The sequence below is a fragment of the Myxocyprinus asiaticus genome, chromosome 36 (genome assembly GCF_019703515.2).
Source record: "Myxocyprinus asiaticus isolate MX2 ecotype Aquarium Trade chromosome 36, UBuf_Myxa_2, whole genome shotgun sequence".
NCBI lineage: Eukaryota > Metazoa > Chordata > Actinopteri > Cypriniformes > Catostomidae > Myxocyprinus > Myxocyprinus asiaticus.
In genome coordinates, this window is record NC_059379.1 from 38,996,384 (window position 1) to 39,021,025 (window position 24,642).

The window sequence follows — 24,642 nt, forward strand, 5'->3', positions numbered from 1 at the left end:
TGTGCTTGATTTCAATGGTTATTTTACCATTAATTGTTATTTACAGTAATAGTTTGAAGACTTTAAAGTATTTGTTTAACTTTTGTGTTCAGTTTTGTACAAAATTCAAAAACATTTTGAGCATACTGGGTGTTTATTAGGTGCTGTTTTGTGGATTGTTTACTCAAGCTGTTTGATATAATTTTTTTGTGCCTTTTAATCTTTCAGATTTTTTTGTACAGATTCAATGTGACAACTGCAGCAGATGGTTCCATCAGGATTGTGTTGGGAATGACAACAATTTCCTTTGCCCAGCATGCATTTCACATACATATGTACAGTGCTGTATATAGACTTCCATTGGTTTATTTGTTTTGTAAAAGATTGAGCAGGGCTGACAACAGTTTGATATACAGTTATTGTTAAGAGTTGCATTATATTAAAGTCTTCTTTTGTTTTGTATTGTTGTGCAGTGTGTACATTTATCTTACTCCTTTTACCCTATTCTTTTTTCAAGTGATGTAGAGATAGTTGAATCTAACCTAAATCATAATCAACTCAACTTTACTTATGAATTGAAACTGAAGACTCCTCTGTTCTTGCTTAAGGACTCAAAGTCAGCAGATGAAGCCTCCCAAGGGAATCTCAACAATGAAAGCTTATTTTTATTGGTTACAAATTCTTAGCAGGAATAAGTAAAGAAAAATGTCAGCAGTATTGTAGATGCCGTAAACGCCCCCCATAAAGGTGCCATTGGCAGTGAGGCAGTATCTGAAGAGTTGTGCACTTTTTGGACCTGTTTTATATTACTCAAGCTCATTTACCAGGGCGTCTTCCGGTGATGTCAGCTGTAACATAAGGAGGGCTGTCAATGTCAATGTCAGTTTCATGATGACCCTCCGTCTAAACATGGTCATATACCACAGGAATAAATCTTTTAGAGGATAACACATAAGAGATTAGACATCACCTGAATAAGTTTGGTGATCATTAGACACATTTAGTTGAGAATAAAGAGGGGTAACAAATTTCGGTAACCTCTAACATCAATATAATTTAATATTCCACTGTCAGCATTGGTATACTTGCTTTTCATAGACCAATGAAGGGGACACTGGGAGGATATATCACCAGAGTATGTGGCTAATAGATGTAAGACGAAGAACAAAGACAATAATACAAATATTACAAATAAATGTATTTCGTGCACATATAAAGAATAAAAATGGAATAATACAAGTAATTAAGAACAACAATATTAAAAGTAAAACACAATGTTATATGGATTGCTTGTCGTAGAATGTGTCTAAGAAATCTGTTCGCATTAAACAGCCCCACCCCCTCGACACGCCTATTTCTCACGTCACTTGTTAGCGTGCGGTGACACTCACTGAGCACGAGCAGTGGACGCGTTCTCACATGAAAACTTACTGAACAATGGCCTCTAGTCACAGATTTCGATAGGTCACCAATTTCGGCACAACAGTCATCCCTCTTTGGACATTTCACATGTAAAACTGGAGCTCACCCATGCACATACATTCAAAAAAACACTTCTACCTGTCAGTCATTTGCCTTCTTGCGTTGGTGGGCTGTGATGACTCGTAAATAATTTATTTATTTTTTTTACTGTGGAAAGGGACCTATTTTAGCTGCATATTCAAGTGATCACTATGCCATAGTGGGCTAAATATAAGAAGTTGTGCTGTAAAGAGCAGGACAGCAACACTCTCAAACTGTAGATCACATAAATATTGTAAATATTGTAACTCTGAAATCACAGTTAAAGACATAAAAGAACATGTCTGCACAAAATAAAAACTCAAGTCCCACTTTGCACAAAGCGGTAAAGTATTTCCAGTGTCGTGGTGGCAGCCGGCCCTTAGAAAAATTTAGAAACTTGCCACAAATTCGCCTCAGAAAATGTTCACATGCAAATGAGCTTTGCAGCAAACTTGCGGCAAATTGTCTATTGTTGCCAAAGGTTTGCCGGAAGTTCACCACTACCGGTTAAGAGCTGCAATCTTCTGGCAAACATTTGCGACAAATCACAAGCTCATTTGCATGTGAAAATAATGAGTGGCAAATTTCTTCGATTAGTACTTCAATTAAAGTGGTTGACAATTTGTCGACACGACAGTGATCAAATCTGTCCTCACGCCACATCTCAGAGAAGAACTGATTGAGTACTGTATAATGATAAGTCACCTTATTCCCTTTATCTCGATGAAAGCAAGGACGTATCACTGAAAAAAACTCTGTGTATGCGTGAAATACCACACAGAAAAAACAAGTACTGTATATTAGTACCTATCTTGGATTTGTGGAGCTGACAGATGCCCTTGCTGCCCATTTATCATGGATTGGCCTACAGATCAAAAACCCTAATCACCAGACACTTGTATTTTCTCTGTTTATGGACATTGTCTTCCTTTTTAAAGAGATCTTTTCTGATATTGCTGTGAGTGGTGGCTTTGAGGAGTTATCTAGGAAAATTCTCTTTTGACAAACTTAGCCCTGTCTGACGCCCAAATTTGTTAATTAATTTAATATTATTTATTTGTATGATTTGTTTAAAATTATTTGGGGGGCTGCCACTGTTGCAAAACTTGAAACTTGAAAAAAAAATTTGAATGGTATTGTGAATTTCACTCTTGAATGGGAACTGAGAAACAACTTGAACTCAAACTCAATTTTGTTCTGTGAAAAATTTGTGTGAAATTGTAACAAAAACTGTGTTGGAATGTGTTGTAAAGTAAATGATACATTTAAAGGTGCAAATTGAAGTGTGTTACCAATTACCACACTATTCACACTCAATAATAGACTGAAACTGCTGTGGACAATGAGTTTGCAGTCAAAAACTTTATTGGATACATGCAAACTACATTTCCCCTTGAACCATGGCAGATTCCCAAGCCCCACAATTAACAGTAGTGGAGATTGAAGCTCCTGATTTAGGCACTCCACCTGTTCATCGTCAAAAGTCTTCCACCACTTTGCATCCCTACCTTTCTTCATGCCCCTGCCCAGTCAAACACTTCATCCCCATCACCAGGAACTTCTGCAGCCAGGTTTATCTTCATCTTCCATTCCAAACTATGACTTCCATGGAATAGTTCCAACTTTGGGAAAGGAGATCAAACAACAAAAAATCCACACTATTGCTGAGACGATGGTGAACAACCAGCGACAGATTTTCACCATCCTATCTACAACCAAACAACAGGTTGAAACAGAGATGGACGACCATAGAAATGCAGCAAAATTGATAATTTCCGAGGAACATAAAAAAGTGAAGGCTACCTTGGTGCAGTGGGCATCATTCGCCTGGTAACTGTCCCCTCTTCACTTCAGCTTTCCCTTCTACACAATCATCAGCCCAAGAATCCATCATTATAGAAGAAGTACCCACCAGCATGGAGTGAAAACCAAAGCTTACACTTTTGTGTTCTTTTCCTCCCCCTCAACCTGCATTGAAATTAGTCAGTGTGGACGGAAAGCCCTTCATGAACATTGTGGTAAAGAAAGCTCACTTACCTACTTATGTAAAACCGCTATGCCCAGTCCAGGATATTGACTCCTGGGTGAATACTGAGCTCATACTGAGGTTCACCATTTCATCCACATCCCCAGCGACCTCATTGCCAAGGTCCTCCAAAATCTTCATGCCAACCCCATGAGTATATATGTAGAAGTCTAAAAGACCAACAAGTGACTCAAAGAGGGACTGTAGCATTCTGTCCAAGAGTGTGGACCGACATGAGGAACTTCGTGTGTGAAGCATCAAGCTGACAAAATACAACAAGTCACTGTCACCTGTCCTCAAGAACACGACACTTCAAGGTGTCAATTCAAAAAGGGGAAATGGAGGACAGGAAGGAACTCCTGGACAGATACCCAAATACCATTCATCACCAACCATGGCTTGTCTTCTCCAGGAGGGAAGAGTGTGGCAGAGTGAAAATGTGCCCTGTCACTCTAAGGATCTGCCACCTATCTCTAATGTGAGTGAGAGAGGAAAAACTAGTAAATGTTGAAGTACATCAGGTGTGACAAAGAGCTGTGTGCAGAGTCAGTACAAGAAGAAAGTTTGCCATCATGAACATTTGCTGTGAGAAATTCATCGCAGCGGCAGTATGGATGCGGACCTAGGTACCACATTCCTGAGGCGATTGGGGGAGGGTAGTTTGGAACCTGACATGAAGGAGAGAATTGCATCATGGTGCATGGATTTTCTATAAGAAGCGCTGACACAGTACCAGGTGCGCTTATCTGCTTAGTTGGAAATGTTGTTCAAATTGGAGATCAACTTCCCAAAGTCTGTGATATCTGCCATAAACAGGCCACGACTAATGGAATTGCCAGTGTATTTTTTCTCATGCCAAATTGATAAATTGAAAGCCCAGTGGAGAAGTTTGCCATCAGCAGGCTTTTCAAATGATAAGGCCATTGACAGTATTTTCCTGGTTATGCTAATGAAAGATGACACTTGAAATCTAATGGAAATGTAAGCGTAAGTGTAGTTCTAACAGGAAGACTCGCAGACTTGAATAAAGTTTAAGATGACATTTATTTGATGAATATGAAACAGAAATGTAATGTCTCTCTTTGGCATAAGCCCTGTCTGGCGGTTCGAAGTAGTTGTACTCGGAACCGTCAGATCCTGCCGGAGATAGGAGGCAGGGGCGAGGAGCCTACCCCCATGCAGGAGGGGACTAAACTGGTGGCAGTGGGGTGGTGGAGGTTGCCATGTTGGCACACTGAAACAGCAATGTGATAGATTATAAGCAGACTTATAAAATGATGGCTGATGCATGACTGGCTAGGAGTTACGTAGCTTATGGTGCGATGGTGTACAGCTGCGAGTCTTCCTGCTAGAACTACGCTGCACTTACATTTCTAGCAGGAAGATCTCGGGATTCATTCATCGGGCATCACATCCAATCATAATATAAAGTGGAGGCTTTATAAACCTGCCAACTGCCTCTCATTGTTTGCATACTTCTGTGTTTTCACACACACGCATATGAGTGAAACACACATCATGTTACACGCTATACCACGCTTCTCCAAGCACCAGTCGCTTCAAGTTGTATGATCACTCACCTTGATTTTCACGCTCGTCCCCAGCCGTTCTCCATCAGGGAAATATGCTAAGTTCTCAGTCTATTCTTCTTTTGGGAAACAATCGTCAATGCAAATAGCTGGTGGTATATGAGGTTTTAGGCATTCTGCTTCCAATGTTCTAATGCTGTGTTCATCATAAGCTTTATAATGCAACAATACTGCTTCAAGCGGCAACATTCATTTTACTAGAGCATTCGGTTCTCACCGGTCATGTTAAGTGATTGTGCGTTTCGCATCATGGCGATCGAGCCACCCAGTTACAGGTGTACATTCTCAAATGTTACCACAGTGTTTGCATGCCTGAGCATTCTCCTATTGGGGAAGCAGGTTCCAATATTCATGCACATGCTTCAGTGCATGGGGTCCGATCATCCATAAAGATGATGCTTCTTGCGTTGTGTTTTCACTCCTATCACACGTCAAATCATGCTCTGTTTTCTTTTCTCATATGTCCAGGTCTGCATTTCCTTAAAGGGGAAGCATCATCATTGCTATGTGTCCTCTGACACTTAGCAGTAGGCATTTCTCATAAAATTTTTGTATTTCACTAACAGCTCAATACAGATTGTTCTCAAATACAATAAATTATCAAATCAAATCAAGGTATTATTTCAGTATTCAGCTGTCACATTTCATTTTATAAGAATCATCTGTCGCCATTACAGTGGAGAGATTTGTGTTACTATGGGTCACTGGAACTAGTAATTACTTTATTAGTATAGGACCATGAAGCTTTCTAAACAGTGGGGCCTTTCTACACTATAAGGCTTTTTCACTAAGTTCAAATTCCAAGCTTCATTACTCAAGTTTCTGCATACAGTTCATTTTCAGCATCTGCTGGTTAAAACATAAGCTCCCTATTCATGTTCTGTATGTTAGTTCATCAACATATGTGTTCACTATATGTGCTCGTGGTCAGGGCAGTGACATGGAGTAGCAGGTAAGTAAGGTACTTTTATGACTTTATTTGGATAAAAACAGTACTGGCAGCACAAATGTGCCATCCAGGCACTGCAACTGCAGCTTGTCTTTGGCCGTGCGACTAAGTGTCCCACGACACCGCAACTGCGGTGTACAGAACGGAATGTACGGAATGTACAGTTCAGTACATCTTCTAAGCTGTTTAGGTGCTGCAACTGCGGATTTTCTGATAATTTACTCACACTCAGGCCATCCAAGATGTATCTGAGTTTCTTTCTCCATCAAAACAGATTTAAGACTTTTAGGATTTCATTTCAGGCCTCCTCCTCTAAACAATGCATGGAATGTACTAAATGTTTTGACAGTCCAAAATGCATATTTAGGGCGCATCAAAATAATCCACACAACTCATGACAAAACAATACTTATATATTTTCAACTACAAATGTTCACTTCTGTACATCTCTGTGACATGCGCTCATGAGAGGGATGACGTAAGCTCATTGGTAAGGTCACGCGTCACATGGAGGAGGAGTCAGGAAGCGCGTCATTGTTTAATTTTTTTTATTATTAGTATTTGGAAATTATTTTTTATTTTATTTTATATTGTTTTGAAATTGTTTTGGACTGTTTTGGTTTGTGAACGGCGCTTGGTCTGTGCTCTGTGCAAGTTTCTATTGTAAACAATGACGCGCTTCCTGCCTCCTCCTCCACGTGACGCGTGACCTTACCAACGAGCTTACGTCATCCATCTCATGAGCTGTTAGTTTAGGACCTGTGAGGAGTCTGTTTCTCAAACTAGAGACTGTGATTTACTTGTCTTTTTGTTGTGCATCTGGCCATCCACTTCCCTCTCTATCCTGGTTAGAGATTCTTTTTTTCAAAAAAGTAATGCGGAATAGCCTTCATCTCTCTAAAACAATAGAATTTCAAGAGAAATTTGTATTTTTAAAACCAAAATTTTACTTGCAAGAGTACTCAATACCTCAGCAAATGGGGAAAAAAACCCACTGTGTTGTGATTTCTGAATTTCCACCAATCACATTGTATGGACCTACAGAGCTGACATACAGTATTCTTCTAAAAATCTTCATTTGTGTTCAACAGATGAAAGAAAGTCATCCACATCTGGGATGGCATGAGGGTGAGTAAACGATGAGAATTCCTTTAATGGATGGATAACCTTGCTTTATTATTATAGGATACAGAAAAGTGTATGCTCCTGGAATCTCATTTTCAGCTAGAAAGAGACTGAAAAGCTAGCAAAGCAAAATTTCATGGTGGCTTATATTAGCGCTTAAGAGCTTATGTTAAATCTCCGTCTTCTAGTCTGTTGAGAGAAAGAGTTGCGTTTACACCAACCTTAGCAGCCTTCTTACTTAATACACAGAGACAGAGATGAGATTTGTTAGGGATGATGTTGATCAAGCCAAAAAACTGTCAGGCATACCTCACCCAAAATGGGCTGAACCACGAGATAATTCATAAGAGTATGTTCATTTAGGAGAATGAATCGAAAGTGAATCAGCAAATAGTGTTACATTTACAGTTAATAAAGCTAAAAAAAAAAAAAAAAATCTATTTTGCAAACATTATTTTCTCTCTCTCTCTCTTTCTATAATAAGCCTGTACAAGTATTGTCACATTAATTTATTCCAAAAAATGAATGAAAAGTGCCGGAAAATTATTTCAAAGGATTTGAAATTCAAAATACTGCATTTCAAATAAAATAAAATCACTTTCATTGTCACACAGCCATATACACAAGTGCAATGGTGTGTGAAATTCTTGGGTGCAGTTCCGATCAACATAGCAGTCGTGACAGTGATGAGACATATACCAATTTACAATAAACATCAAATTTACCCAACACAATTTAAAGTCTAATATACACATAATTACACACAACACAATATACAAATAATAACATACAATGTACAGTATACAATACACACAATATAGAGAATATAGATACACATTATTCAATAAAAAAAAGTATATATAGTATAAATAGAATGTACAGTAGGTTGTATTGTACTGTATTGACATTCAGGCTGTCGGTTGATAGTAAGTTGTTAAGAGAGAATATAATATAATAATAATATAATTTATGACAGTCCGGTGTGAGATATAAGAGTAAGAGTAATAAAGTGCAGTGCTGATGTATTTTGATCGTGGGAGATCAAGAGTTCAAAAGTCTGATTGCTTGGGGGAAGAAGCTATCATGAAGTTGGCTGGTGCGGGTCCTGATGCTGCGATACCGCCTGCCTGATTGTAGCAGTGAGAACAGCCCATGGCTCGGGTGGCTGGAGTCTCTGATGATCCTCCGAGCTTTTTTCACACACAGCCTGGTATATATGTCCTGGAGGGAGGGAAGCTCACCTCCGATGATGTGTCTGGCAGTTCGCACCACCCTTTGCAGTGCTTTGCGGTTGTGGGCTGTGCTATTGCCGTACCAGGTGGAGATGCAGCCAGTCAGGATGCTCTCTACAGTGCAGGTGTAGAACCGTGTGAGGATGTGGCGGTTCATTCCAAACTTCCTCAGCCTTCTCAGGAAGAAGAGGTGCTGATGAGCCTTCTTCACAACGACTTCAGTGTGGTTGGACCATGTGAGTTCCTCAGTGATGTGGACACCCAGGAACTTGAAGCTGCTGACTCTCTCCACTGGTGCTCCATTGATGGTGATTGGACTGTGTTCTCTGTCTTTTCTTCTGAAGTCCACCACAAGCTCCTTTGTCTTACTGACGTTGAGGGAGAGGTTGTGCTCCTGACACCAGTGTGTCAGAGTGTGCACCTCCTCTCTGTAGGCTGTTTCATCATTGTCAGTGATCAGACCTACCACCGTCGTGTCATCAGCAAACTTAATGATGGCATTGGAGCTATGTGTTGCCACACAGTCATGTGTGTACAAGGAATACAAGAGTGGGCTGAGAACACAGCCCTGTGCGGCTCCAGTGTTGAGGGTCAGTGATGAGGAGATGTTGCTGCCTAATCTAACCACCTGGCATCTGCTTGACAGGAAGTCCAGGATCCAGCTGCACAGCGAGCTGTTTAAGCCCAGAGCCCAGAGTTTCTCATCAAGCTTGGAGGGCACTATGGTGTTGAATGCTGAGCTGTAGTCTACAAACAACATTCTCACATAAGTGTTCTTTTTTCCAGGTGGGAGAGAGCAGTGTGTATTTTAGATGCAATGGCATCATCAGTGGAGCGGTTGTTGCGGTAAGCAAACTGCAATGGGTCTAGAGAGAGAGGCAGCACAGAGCAGATGTAATCTCTGATTAGTCTCTCAAAGCATTTGCTGATGATGGAGGTCAGAGCAACAGGACGCCAGTCATTTAAGCAAGTGATTTTTGATTGCTTTGGAACAGGCACAATTGTGGACATTTTAAAGTATGTGGGGACTACAGACAAAGAGAGGGAAAGGTTGAAAATGTCCGTAAAAACACCAGCCAGCTGGTTCGCGCACGCTCTGATGACGCGGCCCGGAATGCCATCTGGACCCGCGGCTTTGCGGATATTCACCCGTCGGAAGGATCGGGTTACATCTGCTACAGAGACGGAGAGTGAACTAACCTCTGTAGCTTCGGCCGCGAGAGCTCTCTCCATGAGGGCGGTGTTATTTCCCTCAAAACGAGCATAAAAAGTATTTAGCTCATCCGGGAGAGAGGCAGCGATGTTCATGGCAGAGTTTTTATTCCCTTTAAAGTCCGTGATGATGTTAATTCCCTGCCACATGCTTCTAGAGTTGGTGGTGTTAAACTGTCCTTCAATCTTGTTCCTATACTGACGTTTTGCTGTTCTGATAGTTTTTCAGAGGGCATAACTGGCTTGTTTAAGCTCCTCCACGTTCCCGGAATTAAAAGCAGAGGTCCGCACATTAAGTGCAGCGCGAACATCGTTATTAATCCATGGCTTCTGGTTCGGATAGATCCGTATTGTTCTGGTCGGAACGACGTCCTCTACGCACTTTCTGATGAAACACATTACGCTATCAGCGTAAAGCTCGATGTCGTCATCAGAGGCGGACCGGAAGCGGAGTCCGTGTGATCAAAACAGTCTTGTAGCGTAGAGTCTGATTGGTCTGACCAGCACTGGATCGTTCTGAGGGTGGGTGCTTCCTGTTTCAGTTTCTGCCTGTAAGCGGGCAGAAGCAGAATGGAAGAGTGGTCCGATTTGCCAAATGGGGGGCGGGGGAGGGATTTGTAGCCATCCCAGAAGGGAGAGTAGCAATTGTCCAAAACCCGGTCCCCTCGTGTGTTAAAACTAATGTGTTGGTGGTATTTTGGTGCGACTGATTTGAAACTGGCTTTATTAAAGTCCCCGGTCACAATGAACGCGGCCTCAGGGTGCACGGTTTCCTGCTTGCTTATAATCCCATACAGTTCCTTGAGTGCCCGGTCTGTGTCGGCTTGTGGCGGGATATACACAGCAGTGATAATGACCGCTGTGAATTCCCTTGGTAGCCAAAATGGTCGACACAGAAGCATGAGAAATTCCAGATCAGGAGAGCAGAAAGACTTGATAGAATGTACGTTCCTCTGATCACACCAGGATTTGTTGATCATAAAACATACACCACCATCTCTGCTTTTACCTGAGAGGTCTTTCGCTCTGTCTGCTCGGTGCACGGAGAACCCCGCGGGTTCAATGGCTGAGTCTGGAATCTCCGCAGACATCCAAGTTTCCGTAAGGCAGATAATGCAGCACCCTTGTCTCTCGTTGGAAAGAGAGCCGCGCTTTCAGCTCGCAGAGCTTGTTATCCAGAGACTGAACATTTGCCAGTAGAATACTGGGTAGTGGGGGTCGCTTTGCGCGGCGTTTTACTCTGATGAGAACACCGGCTCTGTTTCCCCTTTTCCTCCTGCGTTTTCGCGTCCGGGCTGTCCAGACAAAGGGCTCCGCTTGCGTGTTTCTAAACAGCGGGTCGGCATTGAGGAATTTGAAATCCGGTTTACGGTGTGTAATTGCTGAACCAATGTCCAAAAGTGTTTGTCTGTCATAGACAATAAGGCAGACAACATCCAAGACAAAAAACATAAGAATTGTAAACAAAACAAACAAAACACTACCATGTTGTGTCGGAGCTCGCAACGCAGCAGCCATTCTTGAGTCCATTTAAAGCCCTCCAAAGTCACACAATAGCTCTTTGTGAGGAACAGAGTGAAACGAATGTTTTAATCGTTGACAATATTTCTCTGCAAGAAGGTAGTCACATCTCATTAAAAAAATACATCCAAACATTTGAATGCCACAATCAATCACAAGACACGTGAGAGTCAATGAAACTTGACATCACTAACATCAAAGCTGTCGTAATGCTTCTTGAGGCTGCATTTTTTAAATGTTTCAGTGAGCTTGGGTCGGCATCTGACTGGTTCGATAGATAGGAGAGGTGATCATTAAATAAAGACTTACATTTAGACCTGTTCCTCACATAAAGCCATCACACGGCATTGGAAGACCTGGAATATAACGCATGGATGGAGAATTTCTTTTATGATTTATGTTATTTTTATGGTGTTATCTCATTTTTTTGCTGCAACTCGGACATTCTGAAAGCTGTTTGTGGCCCGCGGCAAACAAAATAAAAATTAAATGACAAAGCAATGAGTAAATTATGACAGATCGTAAATTAATTCATTTGAAATTTAGCCTTGGGTAAAGTAATGAAATGCTCTGAAATTAGTGGAATATGGCATGAAGGCAAAAAGTCACCCCAGTAACACTTTGTCATGACTGTGTGTTAGAGGAAGCAATGCACAGGAGAACTTTTGTCCAATCACATGGTTTCTAAAAGGACATGGTATGTCTGTGTTCCAAACAGTATATCTTGCCTTTACTGGGCACTTCAGAGCATGATCACTTCTTACTGGAACACACCCAAGAAGTCTCCTCGAATGTTCATGCATTATGTTCTTTCCCAGCCGTGAGCTGGTTGTGATGAAGTAGCTGGAGTTTATTCATTTTGTGGCAGGATTTTCAGAGGATTAATTTACCAGTTTGGGGATGTTCAATGCATGGATTAAACGCTACTTTACATTAGCAAAGACCGTCATCCCTACTCATTACACTGTACAGCACAAGTAACTTCTTTATTCTGATTGTTTAGTGTATTGTGATTCAAAGCATAGACATATTGCAATCTTTTATTCACTTTTGTCTCATTCATCTGCATGTGGTGCTTTGTGTAATTAAATTCATAGCTTGTTCTAAATTTGTTCTAAGCTTTCTGTTCTTGGATGACAGAAGTGGAACTGACATGGTCTTCTACTGTTGTAGCCCTTCCGCCTCAAGGTTCAACATGCTGTGCATTCTGAGATGCTATTCTGCTCACTACAATTGTATAGAGGGGTTATCTGAGTTACCATAGCCATTCTGTCAAGTCGAACCAGTCTGGCCATTGTCATCAACAAGGTGTTTCCCTCTGTAGAACTTCCACTCACTGGATGCTAAGGAGCAGTAGCTAAAACACAACATAAACTGATTTTTTCAGCAGGGCATTGGTGTTATCATAATTCTGTTGCCACTGTTAAATCAGCAATTTGCAATTTGTGTTAGGGTTAGGCAATGATTAAGAAGCAATTTAAGAGACCATTCTTTGTGTGCCTAACAACACATCGCCTCCTCTTTCTCTCTCTCTCACGCTCTCTCTCTCTCACAGCATATGACACTGCGGCTTATGCAGCATCATGTGTTGTTTTTATGAATATCTGCAGTTATAAGACCTCTGTTGTTTTCAGTGTTCCGTTACAGTGTGACCTATAGTTTTGTCTTGGTGTGTTTATCATCATTCCCATACGGCCAAACTGAGATGTATCAGAATTATAGATTATAATTTTAGCTATTGGCCAATTATTGAACAGTGTTAGGGAGGATCTTACTAAATGTAGTGATGCTACTAAAAAAGTTTCAATAGTATGATAGTTAGCTCAACTTTTTTCGAAAGACTGTAGTGATGTGATATCATATTATACTGCAAATGCACCTTACAGCCGAGCAAACTGGGGCAATAATCAAATGCAATCTTTTAAAATGTCTTTTCTCTCATATGTAGTGTTGGGAAGTGAGAAGTTGAGATTAGTTAAGTGGTTAAAAGTGGTTTAAAAAAAAGTCGTCCCTGCACAAAAGTCCCAGCACAGCATTTTATGTCTTTTTTCTTGTGAAATGTTTAGTGAAATGCTGCTGTTCATGCATTTTTGACATTATTCCTAAATGCATACCTCAGATCTTTTAGACATTTAGACCCCTTTACCTCATCCATGTTTTGGAGTTATACCTTTCCTCTTTACTAGTCATCCATCTTTTTCTAATGAATAGAACAATACATAAAATGCCAAATTTGCAAAAAAAGAAAAAATTAAAATATATAAATAATAAAGGGCTGTCAATCGATAATTTTTTAAAATCTAATTCATTACATGATAAGCCAATTAATTAATCATAAATATAAATAGTATATATAGGCACTCAAAAAAATAAAATAAAAATAATTCAATACATTATGATTAAATAATTAGTTATATTTAAATAATTAAAAATATTATAAATATAATAATTCAGATAATTAAAATGCATTACATTATTGTGGCAGATGAGTAAAGCATTGATAAGACAATACAAAAAGTGACTTTAGAAGGCAATATACTATTTATTTCCATATTATTGAACATAAGCCTATCATTTGCCTACTTTCCACAGCAATCCATTTTGGTGTTTGAAACTAAGAAAAACACGGCTCGAGATTCCTGCATTCGGAAATGCATTCCAGCCAGCTGTGTTTGAATTCATGAACACGTCTGTTCTCATGTTGTGCTGTCACTAGTGTCAAGTGTCTGTACTGCTGCATGTTGATTATACAGCTAGAGTTCACTTACTGCACCCTGCTGAAACAACAACAAGTGGTACTTTAAAGCATGAATTGCTCCAATGGTAGGAAAATTCCTTAATATGGTCCACAGACATGATTCATCACAAACATTATTTTTTATGTGTAAAGTGTATAGTTGAGTCTAAACAAATTTCAGCTTGAAAGTAATGAATTATTTAAACATCAAGATATAACAGAATATACTCTATTATATTACTTTATAATTGTCTTGAAAATCCTTTGAGAATTTGACACTATCTGGGCATTCTGAAGATCCGTTTGTGATACACGTAGACAAACATGCTGGGTAACCAAATTAAAAGTTTAATATTGACACCTCAAGAGATTTTGTGCCAGAAAAATACTGCTGTGATTGCAGAAATTAAATTATCAGATATCATTCAGATCACTTATTTTAAAATATATAAATAAAATATATACTAATAGGTAGCTACTTTATGTTAGTAGGTAGCTGCTTTTTCAAAAGTGTAGCTTGACTGTAGTTCAACTACTTTAAATCATAAGTAGCTTGTTTGAAAAACTACAGTTCCCTATCTGTCACTCACTCGACGTTGGTGTCGATGTAGTGACACTAGGGGTCACTCTTGGGAGCCCGAGACACCTCTGGTCTTTGATAAAAGGCCAATGAAAATTGGCGAGTGGTATTTGCATGCCACTCCCCTGAACATACGGGTATAAAAGGAGCTGGTATGCAACCACTCATTCAGATTTTCTCTTCGGAGCCAAACGGTCATGCTCATTGAGCTGAATAGCACTGTTCATTCACCTCTGCTGGATCTGACGGCGCATTTCAGCAGCTTCTCCCTCCTCTGCACTGGTGCACTGCAGAGAACGCTCCTGGGCGCTTCGGCAGAAAAACTAGAGAGTATATTTTCTAAAAGAGCGTTTTTCCCCTCTAAAAGAGTGTATTTCTCTAAAAGAGCGCACACACGGAACGTCTTTTTAAAGACGCGTCTTTCTAAAGATGCCTTTCCGTTCGTGTGTTATTCCTGGTTGTGGTCGTTTTCTCTCAACTTCGGATTGTCATGATCGCAATGTCTTTCGTGTCTGGGCGCGACCCACACGGAGGCAGCGTTTATGAATGGTTCATGTTCTCACTGCGAGAACATGACCATGGCAACGTTGCGGTCACGGTTTGCTTTCGTAAGGAAGCAAGCCACCCCAGCGGCTCCCCGCCTTGGTCGGGTGATTCCCCCGGTGGATAAGGCGCTCGCAGTGCACTTATGCCCGCAGAGCACTGCCACCTGGCGTGGACGCCCTAAGCTCCCGTCCAAGCCCTGTAGGCTCACGTCGTCCCTGACGGCCAAGGCCTACAGCGCTGCTGGACAAGCCACCTCTGCCCTGCACGCCATGGCTCTCCTGCAGGTCCACCAAGCCAAGGCACTGAAAGAACTGCACGAGGGTAGTTCCGCCCCAGATTTGATGCAGGTACTGCGCTCGGCGACCGGCCTCGCTCTCCGAGTGACGAAGGTCACGGCGCGGTCTCTCGGGCGGACGATGGCCACACTAGTGGTCCAGGAGCACCACCTGTGGCTCAACCTGGTCGAGATGGGTGAGGCCGACAAGACACGGTTCCTTGCTGCCCCCATTTCCCAGGCAGGCCTATTCGGCGACACCGTTGAGGACTTTGCCCAGTTCTCGACGGTAAAGCAGCAGACGGAAGCAATCCGGCACATCCTGCCCCGGCACGGCTCAAGACCCCGCACCCCGTCTGCTCGTCGCCAAGGGCGTCCCCCTGCGGTGACTGCACCGGCTCTGCCGCAGCCCGCCCCTCCGGCCCGGCCCCGGCGTGGAGCCCACCGCAGGAAGCCGACGCCACCCATCTCACAGCCGGCACCGAAGAACCCACGGAGGTCTTCGAAGCGCCCCTGAGACGGGTAACCCAGGGACGAGGGAACCCACTCACGTGGAGCTGGTAGAAAGACCACTCCATCCCCCGGTGGAGGGCCGGGTGGAAAATCTTGTGTTGCCTTTTTGTTTGATTTCGCCGCATGCCCAAGTGGCTGCGGTACCCAACAGTTCAGCAAAAGAGCGGCTTCCTTCCTCCCTGGGTCACATACCCGGTGTGTACGGTCATCACCACGACTACTGTCCACGGGCTTTATCTTGCAGGATTGGCGCTCCAGCGGTGCCCTTTCCGCCCCTGAGCACCCAGCTGTGGCACAAATCCACCCCCGATGTGACAGCCTCCACGGGTCACGAGGACAGGCCTCTTCCTCCCCCGTCCCAGGCTGTTCCAGGGGTGGTCACAAGGAGCCAGGTAAGTGCTTCGATGTCCCTAGACTCAGCATGGCCACGACGTGCTGTGGCACCTCACGCTCCGCCCTGCCGTGAGGCCCCACCTGCCGGTACGTCCGACGACGTTGTCCCCTTGGTCCCCCTCGCACGGAATTTGGACGCATGGCTTGCGCTTCCCAATCCATCGTGGTGGTTGATCCGGACCGTCCGACTCGGCTACGCGATTCAGTTCGCCAGGCGCCCGCCCAGGTTCAGCGGTATTCACTTCACCTACATCAAGGGCGAAAACGCTGTTACCCTGCGCGCGGAAATCGCTACCCTCCTACGGAAGGGCACGATAGAACCTGTCCCTCCAGCCGAGATGATGAAAGGGTTTTACAGCCCCTACTTCATCGTACCAAAGAAAGGCGGTGGGTTGCGGCCAATCTTGGACTTGCAAGTACTGAACCGGGCTTTACACAGACTCCCGTTCAAGATGCTGACGCAAAGACGCATTTTAGCGAGCGTCCGGCATCAAGATTGGTTCGCGGCGGTAGACCTGAAGGACGTGTACTTTCACGTCTCAATCCTTCCTTGACACAGACCCTTCCTGCGGTTCGCATTCAAGGGTCAGGCGTATCAGTACAAAGTCCTCCCTTTCGGCCTGTCCCTGTCTCCTCACATCTTTACGAAGATCGCAGAGGCTGCCCTTGCCCCGTTAAGGGAGGTGGGCATTCGCATTCTCAACTATCTCGACGACTGGCTAATCTTAGCTCACTCTCGAGACGTGTTATGCGCACACAGGGACCTGGTGCTCTCGCACCTTAGCCAACTAGGGCTTCGGGTCAACTGGGAAAAGAGCAAGCTCCTCCCGGTTCAGAGCATCTCTTTTCTCGGTTTGGAGTTGGACTCAGTCTCCCTGATGGCGCGCCTTACGAACGAGCACGCCCAGTCAGTGCTGGCCTGTTTGAAGGCGTTCAAACAGAAAACAGCAGTTCCACTGAAACTTTTTCAGAGGCTCCTGGGGCATATGGCATCCTCGGCAGTGGCCACCCTGCTCGGGTTGATGCATATGAGGCTGCTTCAGCACTGGCTCCAGACTTGAGTCCCGAGACGGGCATGGCGCCACGGGACACACCGCGTGGCCATTACGTCGGTCTGTCACTGTCTTTTCAGCCCTTGGACCGACTTCTCGTTTCTACGAGCAGGTGTTCCCCTAGAACTGGTCTCCAGGCGCGTCATGGTCATGACAGACGCCTCCAAAATGGGCTGGGGCACTGTTTGCAATGGGCACGCAGCCACCGGCCTCTGGACGGGTCCGCGGCTGCGTTGGCACATCAACTGGCTCGAGTTACTGGCAATTCTGCTCGCCCTGCGGAGGTTCCGGCCATTGATCCAGGGCAAGCACGTGCTAGTTCGGACAGACAGCACGGCAGCGGTAGCATATGTCAACCGCCAAGGCGGTCTGCGCTCCCGCTGTATGTCACAACTCGCCCGCCGTCTCCTCCTCCGGAGTCAGCAGCACCTCAAGTCGCTGCAAGCCACTCATATCCCGGGCAACCTCAATGCTACAGCAGACGCGCAGGTTTCCCGCAGGGGAGAGTGGAGGCTCCACCCTCAGGTGGTCCAGCTGATTTGGAGTCGATTCGGTCAGGCACAGGTGGACCTGTTCGCCTCCCAAGAATCCTCCCACTGCCCGCTCTGGTACGCCCTCACCGAGGCTCCCCTTGGCATAGATGCACTGGCACACAGCTGGCCCCCTGGCATTCACAAATACGCGTTTCCCCCAGTGAGCCTACTTGCACAGACTCTGTGCAAGGTCAGGGAGGACGAGGAGCAGGTCGTCCTGGTAGCACCCTACTGGCCCACCCAGACATGGTTCTCGGACCTCACGCTCCTTGCGACAGCTCCCCCCTGGCAAATTCCCCTGAGGAAGGACTTTCTTTCTCAGGGACGGGGCACCATCTGGCACCCACGCCCAGACCTCTGGAATCTCCATGTCTGGTCCCTGGACGGGACGCGGAAGACCTAGGTGGCCTACCACCCGCGGTGGTAGACACGATCACTCAGGCTAGGGCCCCCTCTACGAGGCGCCTGTATGCTTTGAAGTGGCAACTGTTCGCTAAGTGGTGTTCTTCTCGACATGAAGACCCCCAGAGATGTGCAGTCGGATCAGTGCTTTCCTTCCTGCAGGAGATGTTGGAAGGGAGGCTGTCCCCTTCCACCTTGAAGGTGTACGTTGCTGCCATAGCAGCACACCACGACGCAGTTGACGGTAAGTCCTTAGGGAAGCACGACCTGATCATCAGGTTCCTAAGAGGCGCCAGGAGGCTGAATCCCTCCAGACCGCCCCTCGTTCCCTCATGGGATCTCTCCGTAGTTCTTCAGGGCCTACAGAGAGCCCCCTTTGAGCCTTTGCAGTCAGTCGAGCTTAAGGCACTCTCCCTGAAGACTGCCCTCCTGACTGCGCTCACTTCCATCATGAGGGTAGGTGACCTGCAAGCGTTCTCTGTCAGCGAAACGTGCCTGGAGTTCGGTCCGGGCTATTCTCACGTGATCCTGAGACCCCGACCGGGCTATGTGCCCAAGGTTCCCACCACTCCTTTTAGGGACCAGGTGGTGAACCAGCAAGCGCTGCCCCAGGAGGAGGCAGACCCAGCCCCGGCGTTGCTGTGTCCGGTGCGCGCTTTGCGCATCTATTTGGATCGCACGCAGAGCTTTAGACTCTCTGAGCAGCTCTTTGTCTGCTTTGGTGCACAGCGGAAAGGAAGCGCTGTCACCAAGCAGAGGATCGCCCACTGGCTTGTTGATGCCATATCTGTGGCATATCTCGCCCAAGACATGCCGCCCCCGGTAGGGCTACGAGCCCATTCTACCCGTGGTGTAGCGGCTTCTTGGGCCCTGGCCAGAGGTGCCTCTCTAACAGATATTTGTAGAGCAGCAGGCTGGGCAACACCCAACACCTTTGCAAGGTTCTACAACCTCCAGGTGGAACCGGTTTCGTCCCAGGTAGTGGCACGCAACTTAAGCGGATAAGCCCGGGATAGTCAGCCGGGTGTATCGCTTGCACATAGCCCCTTCCACCTCCTTTTGAGCTGAAGACGTGCGCTGTTAATTCCCAGTAGTGTTCACAAAACTTGTTCCTGGTTGACTTCCTCCGAGCCCTGTGGCAGTCGAGTTTTCGGAGAGACTCACTGCCGGCCCAGTACCCAGTCTCCATGTTGTAGTACCTCCTTCCCCATTGGGCAGGATCTACCTTGAAGGCTCTCCACATGGTTGGAAAGACCATGTGACGTATTTTTCCACTTAAATATCCCCCCTCTCTGGGGCGAGGTGTGGTCTCCGTGGTGTCCTCCCCTTGGGAGGGACACCCCCCAACTAGACCTGGCGGCCCAGTCGGATAATCCTCCTTCTTTTTTAGGGAGTGGAAAAAGAGAAGGGGAAAAGAGGCCACGACTGGGTTAAGCCCGTCTCTATCTTTGGGTAGTCAACTTGTCCCCAGAAGGGGCCGTTCGACACTCATAACTGCGTTGGGGGAGGTTACGTGTCGACCTGGTGTGCTGGCTATGAGGCACACAGCAAGTCTGCCCACCACACACCGCCAGTTCACGTAACACAGTTCAGCCTTGTGGCGTTTTGTATAGGGACCCCTAGTGTCACTACATCGACACCAACGTCGAGTGAGTGACAGATAGGGAACGTCATGGTTACTGGTGTAACCTCCGTTCCCTGATGGAGGGAACGAGACGTTGGTCCCTCCTGCCACAACGCTGAACTACCCGCTGAAATGGCCGGACCTTATATCGGCTCCTCAGCGTAAAACCTGAATGAGTGGTTGCATACCAGCTCCTTTTATACCCATATGTTTGGGGGAGTGGCATGCAAATACCACTCGCCAATTTTCATTGGCCTTTTATCAAAGACCAGAGGTGTCTCGGGCTCCCAAGAGTGACCCCTAGTGTCACTACATCGACACCAATGTCTCGTTCCCTCCATCAGGGAACGGAGGTTACACCAGTAACCATGACATTTCAGAGTAGCTTCACCAACACTTATTGAGATAATGAGGGATTATAGAGATTTGCATTCCTCTTCTGTTTTTCTCCAACTCTCCATCTTTCAAGGAGTGGGGTTTGCCATGGGTTTGTGCTTAATGTGCCGATGTAAAATGTGTCCACTGAGCTTTGCTGAGGTAATGGACAGTGAAATTACTACAATAACTCACTCTCACACACATGCACACACACACACACACACACACACACACACACTCAGGGAAGACGATGTGGAATATAAGCTTTTACTAACTGACTGTCCACTGCTTTTACAGCAGAGATGATCAGATGGGGTACATTTATAATGTACTTCTCTCAGAAGACAATTAGACTTAGACATTGAGCATCTAACAAGTGACATAGTCAACTCACTTTTGAGTATGCTCACGAGGACAAAAACTACATTGTACTTGGGTAGTTGGATAGAAATACTGACCAGTTACACAACCTAAAATATACACTTTCCTTTATATAATCATATGAATTTTAAGCAAAAATCTTGATGTTATGGACATGTTATGGGTCAACTAATCATTTAGAATCATGTTCACATTCACATCACTTTAATGAATGTTTCTATATTCAATGAGGAGCAATCTTTCAAAAAATAAAAACAATACTAGCTAATATCAAAAATATTAGCTAATTTAGTCTGAAAATGAAAATTATGTCATAATTTACTTATGTCGTTGCAAACCTGTATGACTTTCTTTCTTCTGTGGAGCACTAAGGGAGATGTTTATTAGGAATAATCTCCTTGTGAATCACAAAGTGAAAGTGAATGGGGACTGGGGCTGTCAAGCTTAAAAAAAAGGCAGCATAAAAGTAGCATAAAAGTAGTCCATACGACTTGTGCACTATATTCCAAGCCCTCTGTAGTCATATAGCTATATGAGGGGGGAACAGATCCAAATTTTCATTGTTAATCATTGAAAATCGTCCCCTCCACTGTAACTGTCATGTCTCATTTGTGCATGTGTTTTCAGACTTGGTGCCTCTTGGGCGTGATGTCAATCATGTCAGATGTCATTGGTTCCAACATGTCTCATGACCAAGTATTGGAAAGCCTTCTAGTTCTTAGAGAGACATATGGTGGTGATACACACACACTGTCAAATGTGTTCAGTCAGCAGGAGAGATTTTAATATAGACTCCAGTCGCTGCACATTTACCTTACAGTATGAAGAACATTATCACAAAACATCTCTGAATTACCTTTACACAAAGGTACTGTTGCAGTACCATGGCACTGTTATGGTATCAAACTGTAATACCGTGTTAGTTTTCTCAGCTCTTTTACTGTTGTAATGAGGGTTGCTTCCGTTTTTGTTCTCTTCAATCTCTCCTGTCTCTCAGTCGGGTGTTTTCAAAAGGAACTTCAGTTCTCCTCTTCTCACTTACGATCACTTTGGTGTGAATAAAGATGCTTCGCCCACTCAAGGTGAGGATTCTCTTATTTATATTTTAAGTGTTTCAATCTGCACGTAAATGTTTTTAATAAGAAAAATGTATAAATAATATATTCTATTAAATATATGTTTCTTCAGGTAGCACAACAGAAACGATTCATTTAAAAAAATAACTGTCAGCCACATTGTTCTACAAAATTATCAGTGATGAAGACGTTTTGGGGAAGATAAAATTATGAACTGAATTAAAATTATGAAATAGAAAACATGTGAGCAATGTAAGTTGTAAACATCTGAAAAGCAGAAGAAAACACTGTTTCTAGCTATTCTGTCCATGTAATATGACTGAACTATTGACTCGTTTGTGTTTATTTTTATTTCTCCATATAATTCTTATTTAAGAAATAGCTCAATAGAGTTCTTATTAAGGTTTAAGAATTATTTTATCTAAATAAGAACTATATGAATTTACCTGAGCTCTTAAAGAGCAAACTGTGAGCAGTAAAATGTTCCTTTGTGGAATTAAATGTTGTGTGATATGTGTATGTGTGTGTGTGTGTGTGTGTGTGTGTGTAGATCAGGGTAAGGGTGCTGTGGACCCGGTTTATGAGGCATTACGATATGGAACATCTCTTGCGCAAATGAGTCGATCCAACTCTGGAAACATCTCAGAATCACCATGTTACCAGGTAATGACTTCAAGTTATTTTTATATGTATAGTGCGTTTCACAAGACATATTGTTTCAAAGATTTACAGAAAATCATGCCTTAATGTGTTTAAAGCTGAACTCATTAAGTTTTTGCACACTCACATTAGATAAAGACTGCAGTCACCCAATAAAATCCATTTAATTTGTCACTGAGCAGGTCGCCCCCTCATGGCCGTTGCCATGTTGTTATTAACACACGAAAACCTGGCATGCAATTGACTGACTACCACTAATCACTACCACTAATAATGACAATAATAACAACATGTTTACTATATATAGCACTGTCAGCCAATGCTTAAACCATAATAGAACACATAAACAAAACAAGCAAACTGATGACAATAACAACAAACACAATATACTCACTACATAGAACAACCGAGCCTGAGCCAACAGTATAGTCCAGAGTGATGTCAAACTGATCACACAGTGACATCGGAAACAGTAGATTTTCTTTAGCTAAAATTGATCTGTGCTCACTGAAATTTGAAACACTGCCCCAAGTGGCCAAAGCGGTAAATGTTGTTTGCTGTTTGGGCACATGAGCTCCATTTTCTGGGTGTAATGTCCACAAAGGGGCACCGAATGCAAGTTGTCAAGCGAGTTGTTTACACCTGTACAGGCTGTAATACAGTGAGTAGAAATGCATATTTCATCAACTGTACCCCTATATCTAAACTCCAAACTTAAACCCAACCATCAGTGGAGTGAAAATGTAATGTTAGAGGGAAAAATGCAACTTCTGAATCACACTCTTCATTGATTACTTCCTGGTTTCAATGCAGGATCTGAACCTGGGTCTCCCACACTGCTGATGCAATGTGCTTTCAGTTGCGCCACAGGGGGAAGTAATCATACTGGAGCCGATGCAAACATGTCTGATAGGAGATGACACTTGTCAGTGAGTTGGCATAATGTGGCCAATCCTAGGGTGCAGGAAATATCGGAAACAACATGCAAGCTTCCCATGTGATCATGTAGGTGATGTTATGGATCAGCACAAGTGTGATCCACCAGACAGTCCAAACAGAATGAGTGCAAATGGACAGATAAAATGTCCAAACATGAGGTCCCTGCTGGAGTGATGAAACGAACCTCTACGACCTGCATCTCTCATGCTGCAGATTAATGGTGCAGAATGAAGTGCCGAGCGCGAGCACATGACATTCAAAGCCATCAGAAAGCTTGCGAGTCACGGCAGTCCGGTCACAGTACAGTGCACAACAATGCATGAAAATTTTTTGAAATTAACCCAAGAACTTCCATAATAGGAATGTGTAGTATGAGATGGTGAAGAAAACTGACTAAAGGTAACAAAACAGAACATAAACACATATCTTCATGTGAAGCAGCAGCGGTTAGTAAACAAACTTTGTGCATCCACGACTATAGGTGTCAGTATAGAGTCCACTGGTACTGTTGCAACAAGGAAGAGCCAGTTAAAAATTGGAGTGCACCTATAATATGGGAGTATAATTTGTTTCATATTAACAAATAAATGTACACCAATTCAAAAACAGAAAGTTGATTCACAAATAAATGTAACAAATTTCACAAAAAAAGGAATCAGATTCACAAATAAGTGTTGGGCCTCATGTATTCAGATAGAAGACAGAGGCAGGCCTAACAGTCATAAAAACATAACTCAAGCCCCCACCTTCTAAGTCGTAAATTTTACTGATAAAAATCGCGCCAAAATCAAACAAAGGGAGTCCAAAACAGACTACAAATCCATGAAGCCTTGCCCTCTAAAGGATCGAGCTCTCAATTCCTATTGGATGAGGCACACCACAGAACATCCCTCAAACATGACATCATCAGGACTTCAAATAATTCTGAAATGCTTCCAGAGTTGCTTCCAGCGACTTTGTTCACCGAACACGGACGTAGCTTTTTGCTGCTCTCCGGTGCAACCTCGTGGCTTAAGGAAGTAATGTCCGACTTGAAACTGTAGCCATACGATCTCCATCTCGCTGGACGAGTTGAGATTACTCTGTGTTCAACCGAACACTCTAACGGATCCGAAGGAGACAGCTGAGCAATTCGCATCTTCATCCGTTGGCCTACAGAAGTGAAGAGATTAAAGATTTCTCTTCCATCTTCAATCAAGTCGACATTTCTGAGTTCTCCGCCAGCCCGCCGAGAATCAACAACCGTACCGCCCGCCGACAGCGCGAGGAAACGGCCCCCGTCATCACCCAAGCCTCAAGGAACTGGGTCAAAGTTAAATGACGGAGGAAAACACATTCTACCTGTGTCCTCATGCGATTCAAGTAAGAGGTTTACGTCTGGGCAGAGATAGAGTATTATAGTGTGTTATTCTTGTGTT

General features: G+C 43.9%; 1 protein-coding gene across 1 annotated transcript in view; it reads left to right on the forward strand.

Moving 5' to 3' along the window:
• Positions 1-24,642, forward strand: part of LOC127427125 (SH3 and cysteine-rich domain-containing protein 2-like) — an 83,105-nt gene that overhangs the window by 31,489 nt on the left and 26,974 nt on the right. Inside the window, exons 4-5 of the mRNA XM_051674521.1 lie at positions 21,547-21,631; positions 22,176-22,288. Coding sequence (XP_051530481.1) covers positions 21,547-21,631; positions 22,176-22,288 — 198 coding nt within the window. The remainder of the gene's footprint in view (positions 1-21,546; positions 21,632-22,175; positions 22,289-24,642) is intronic.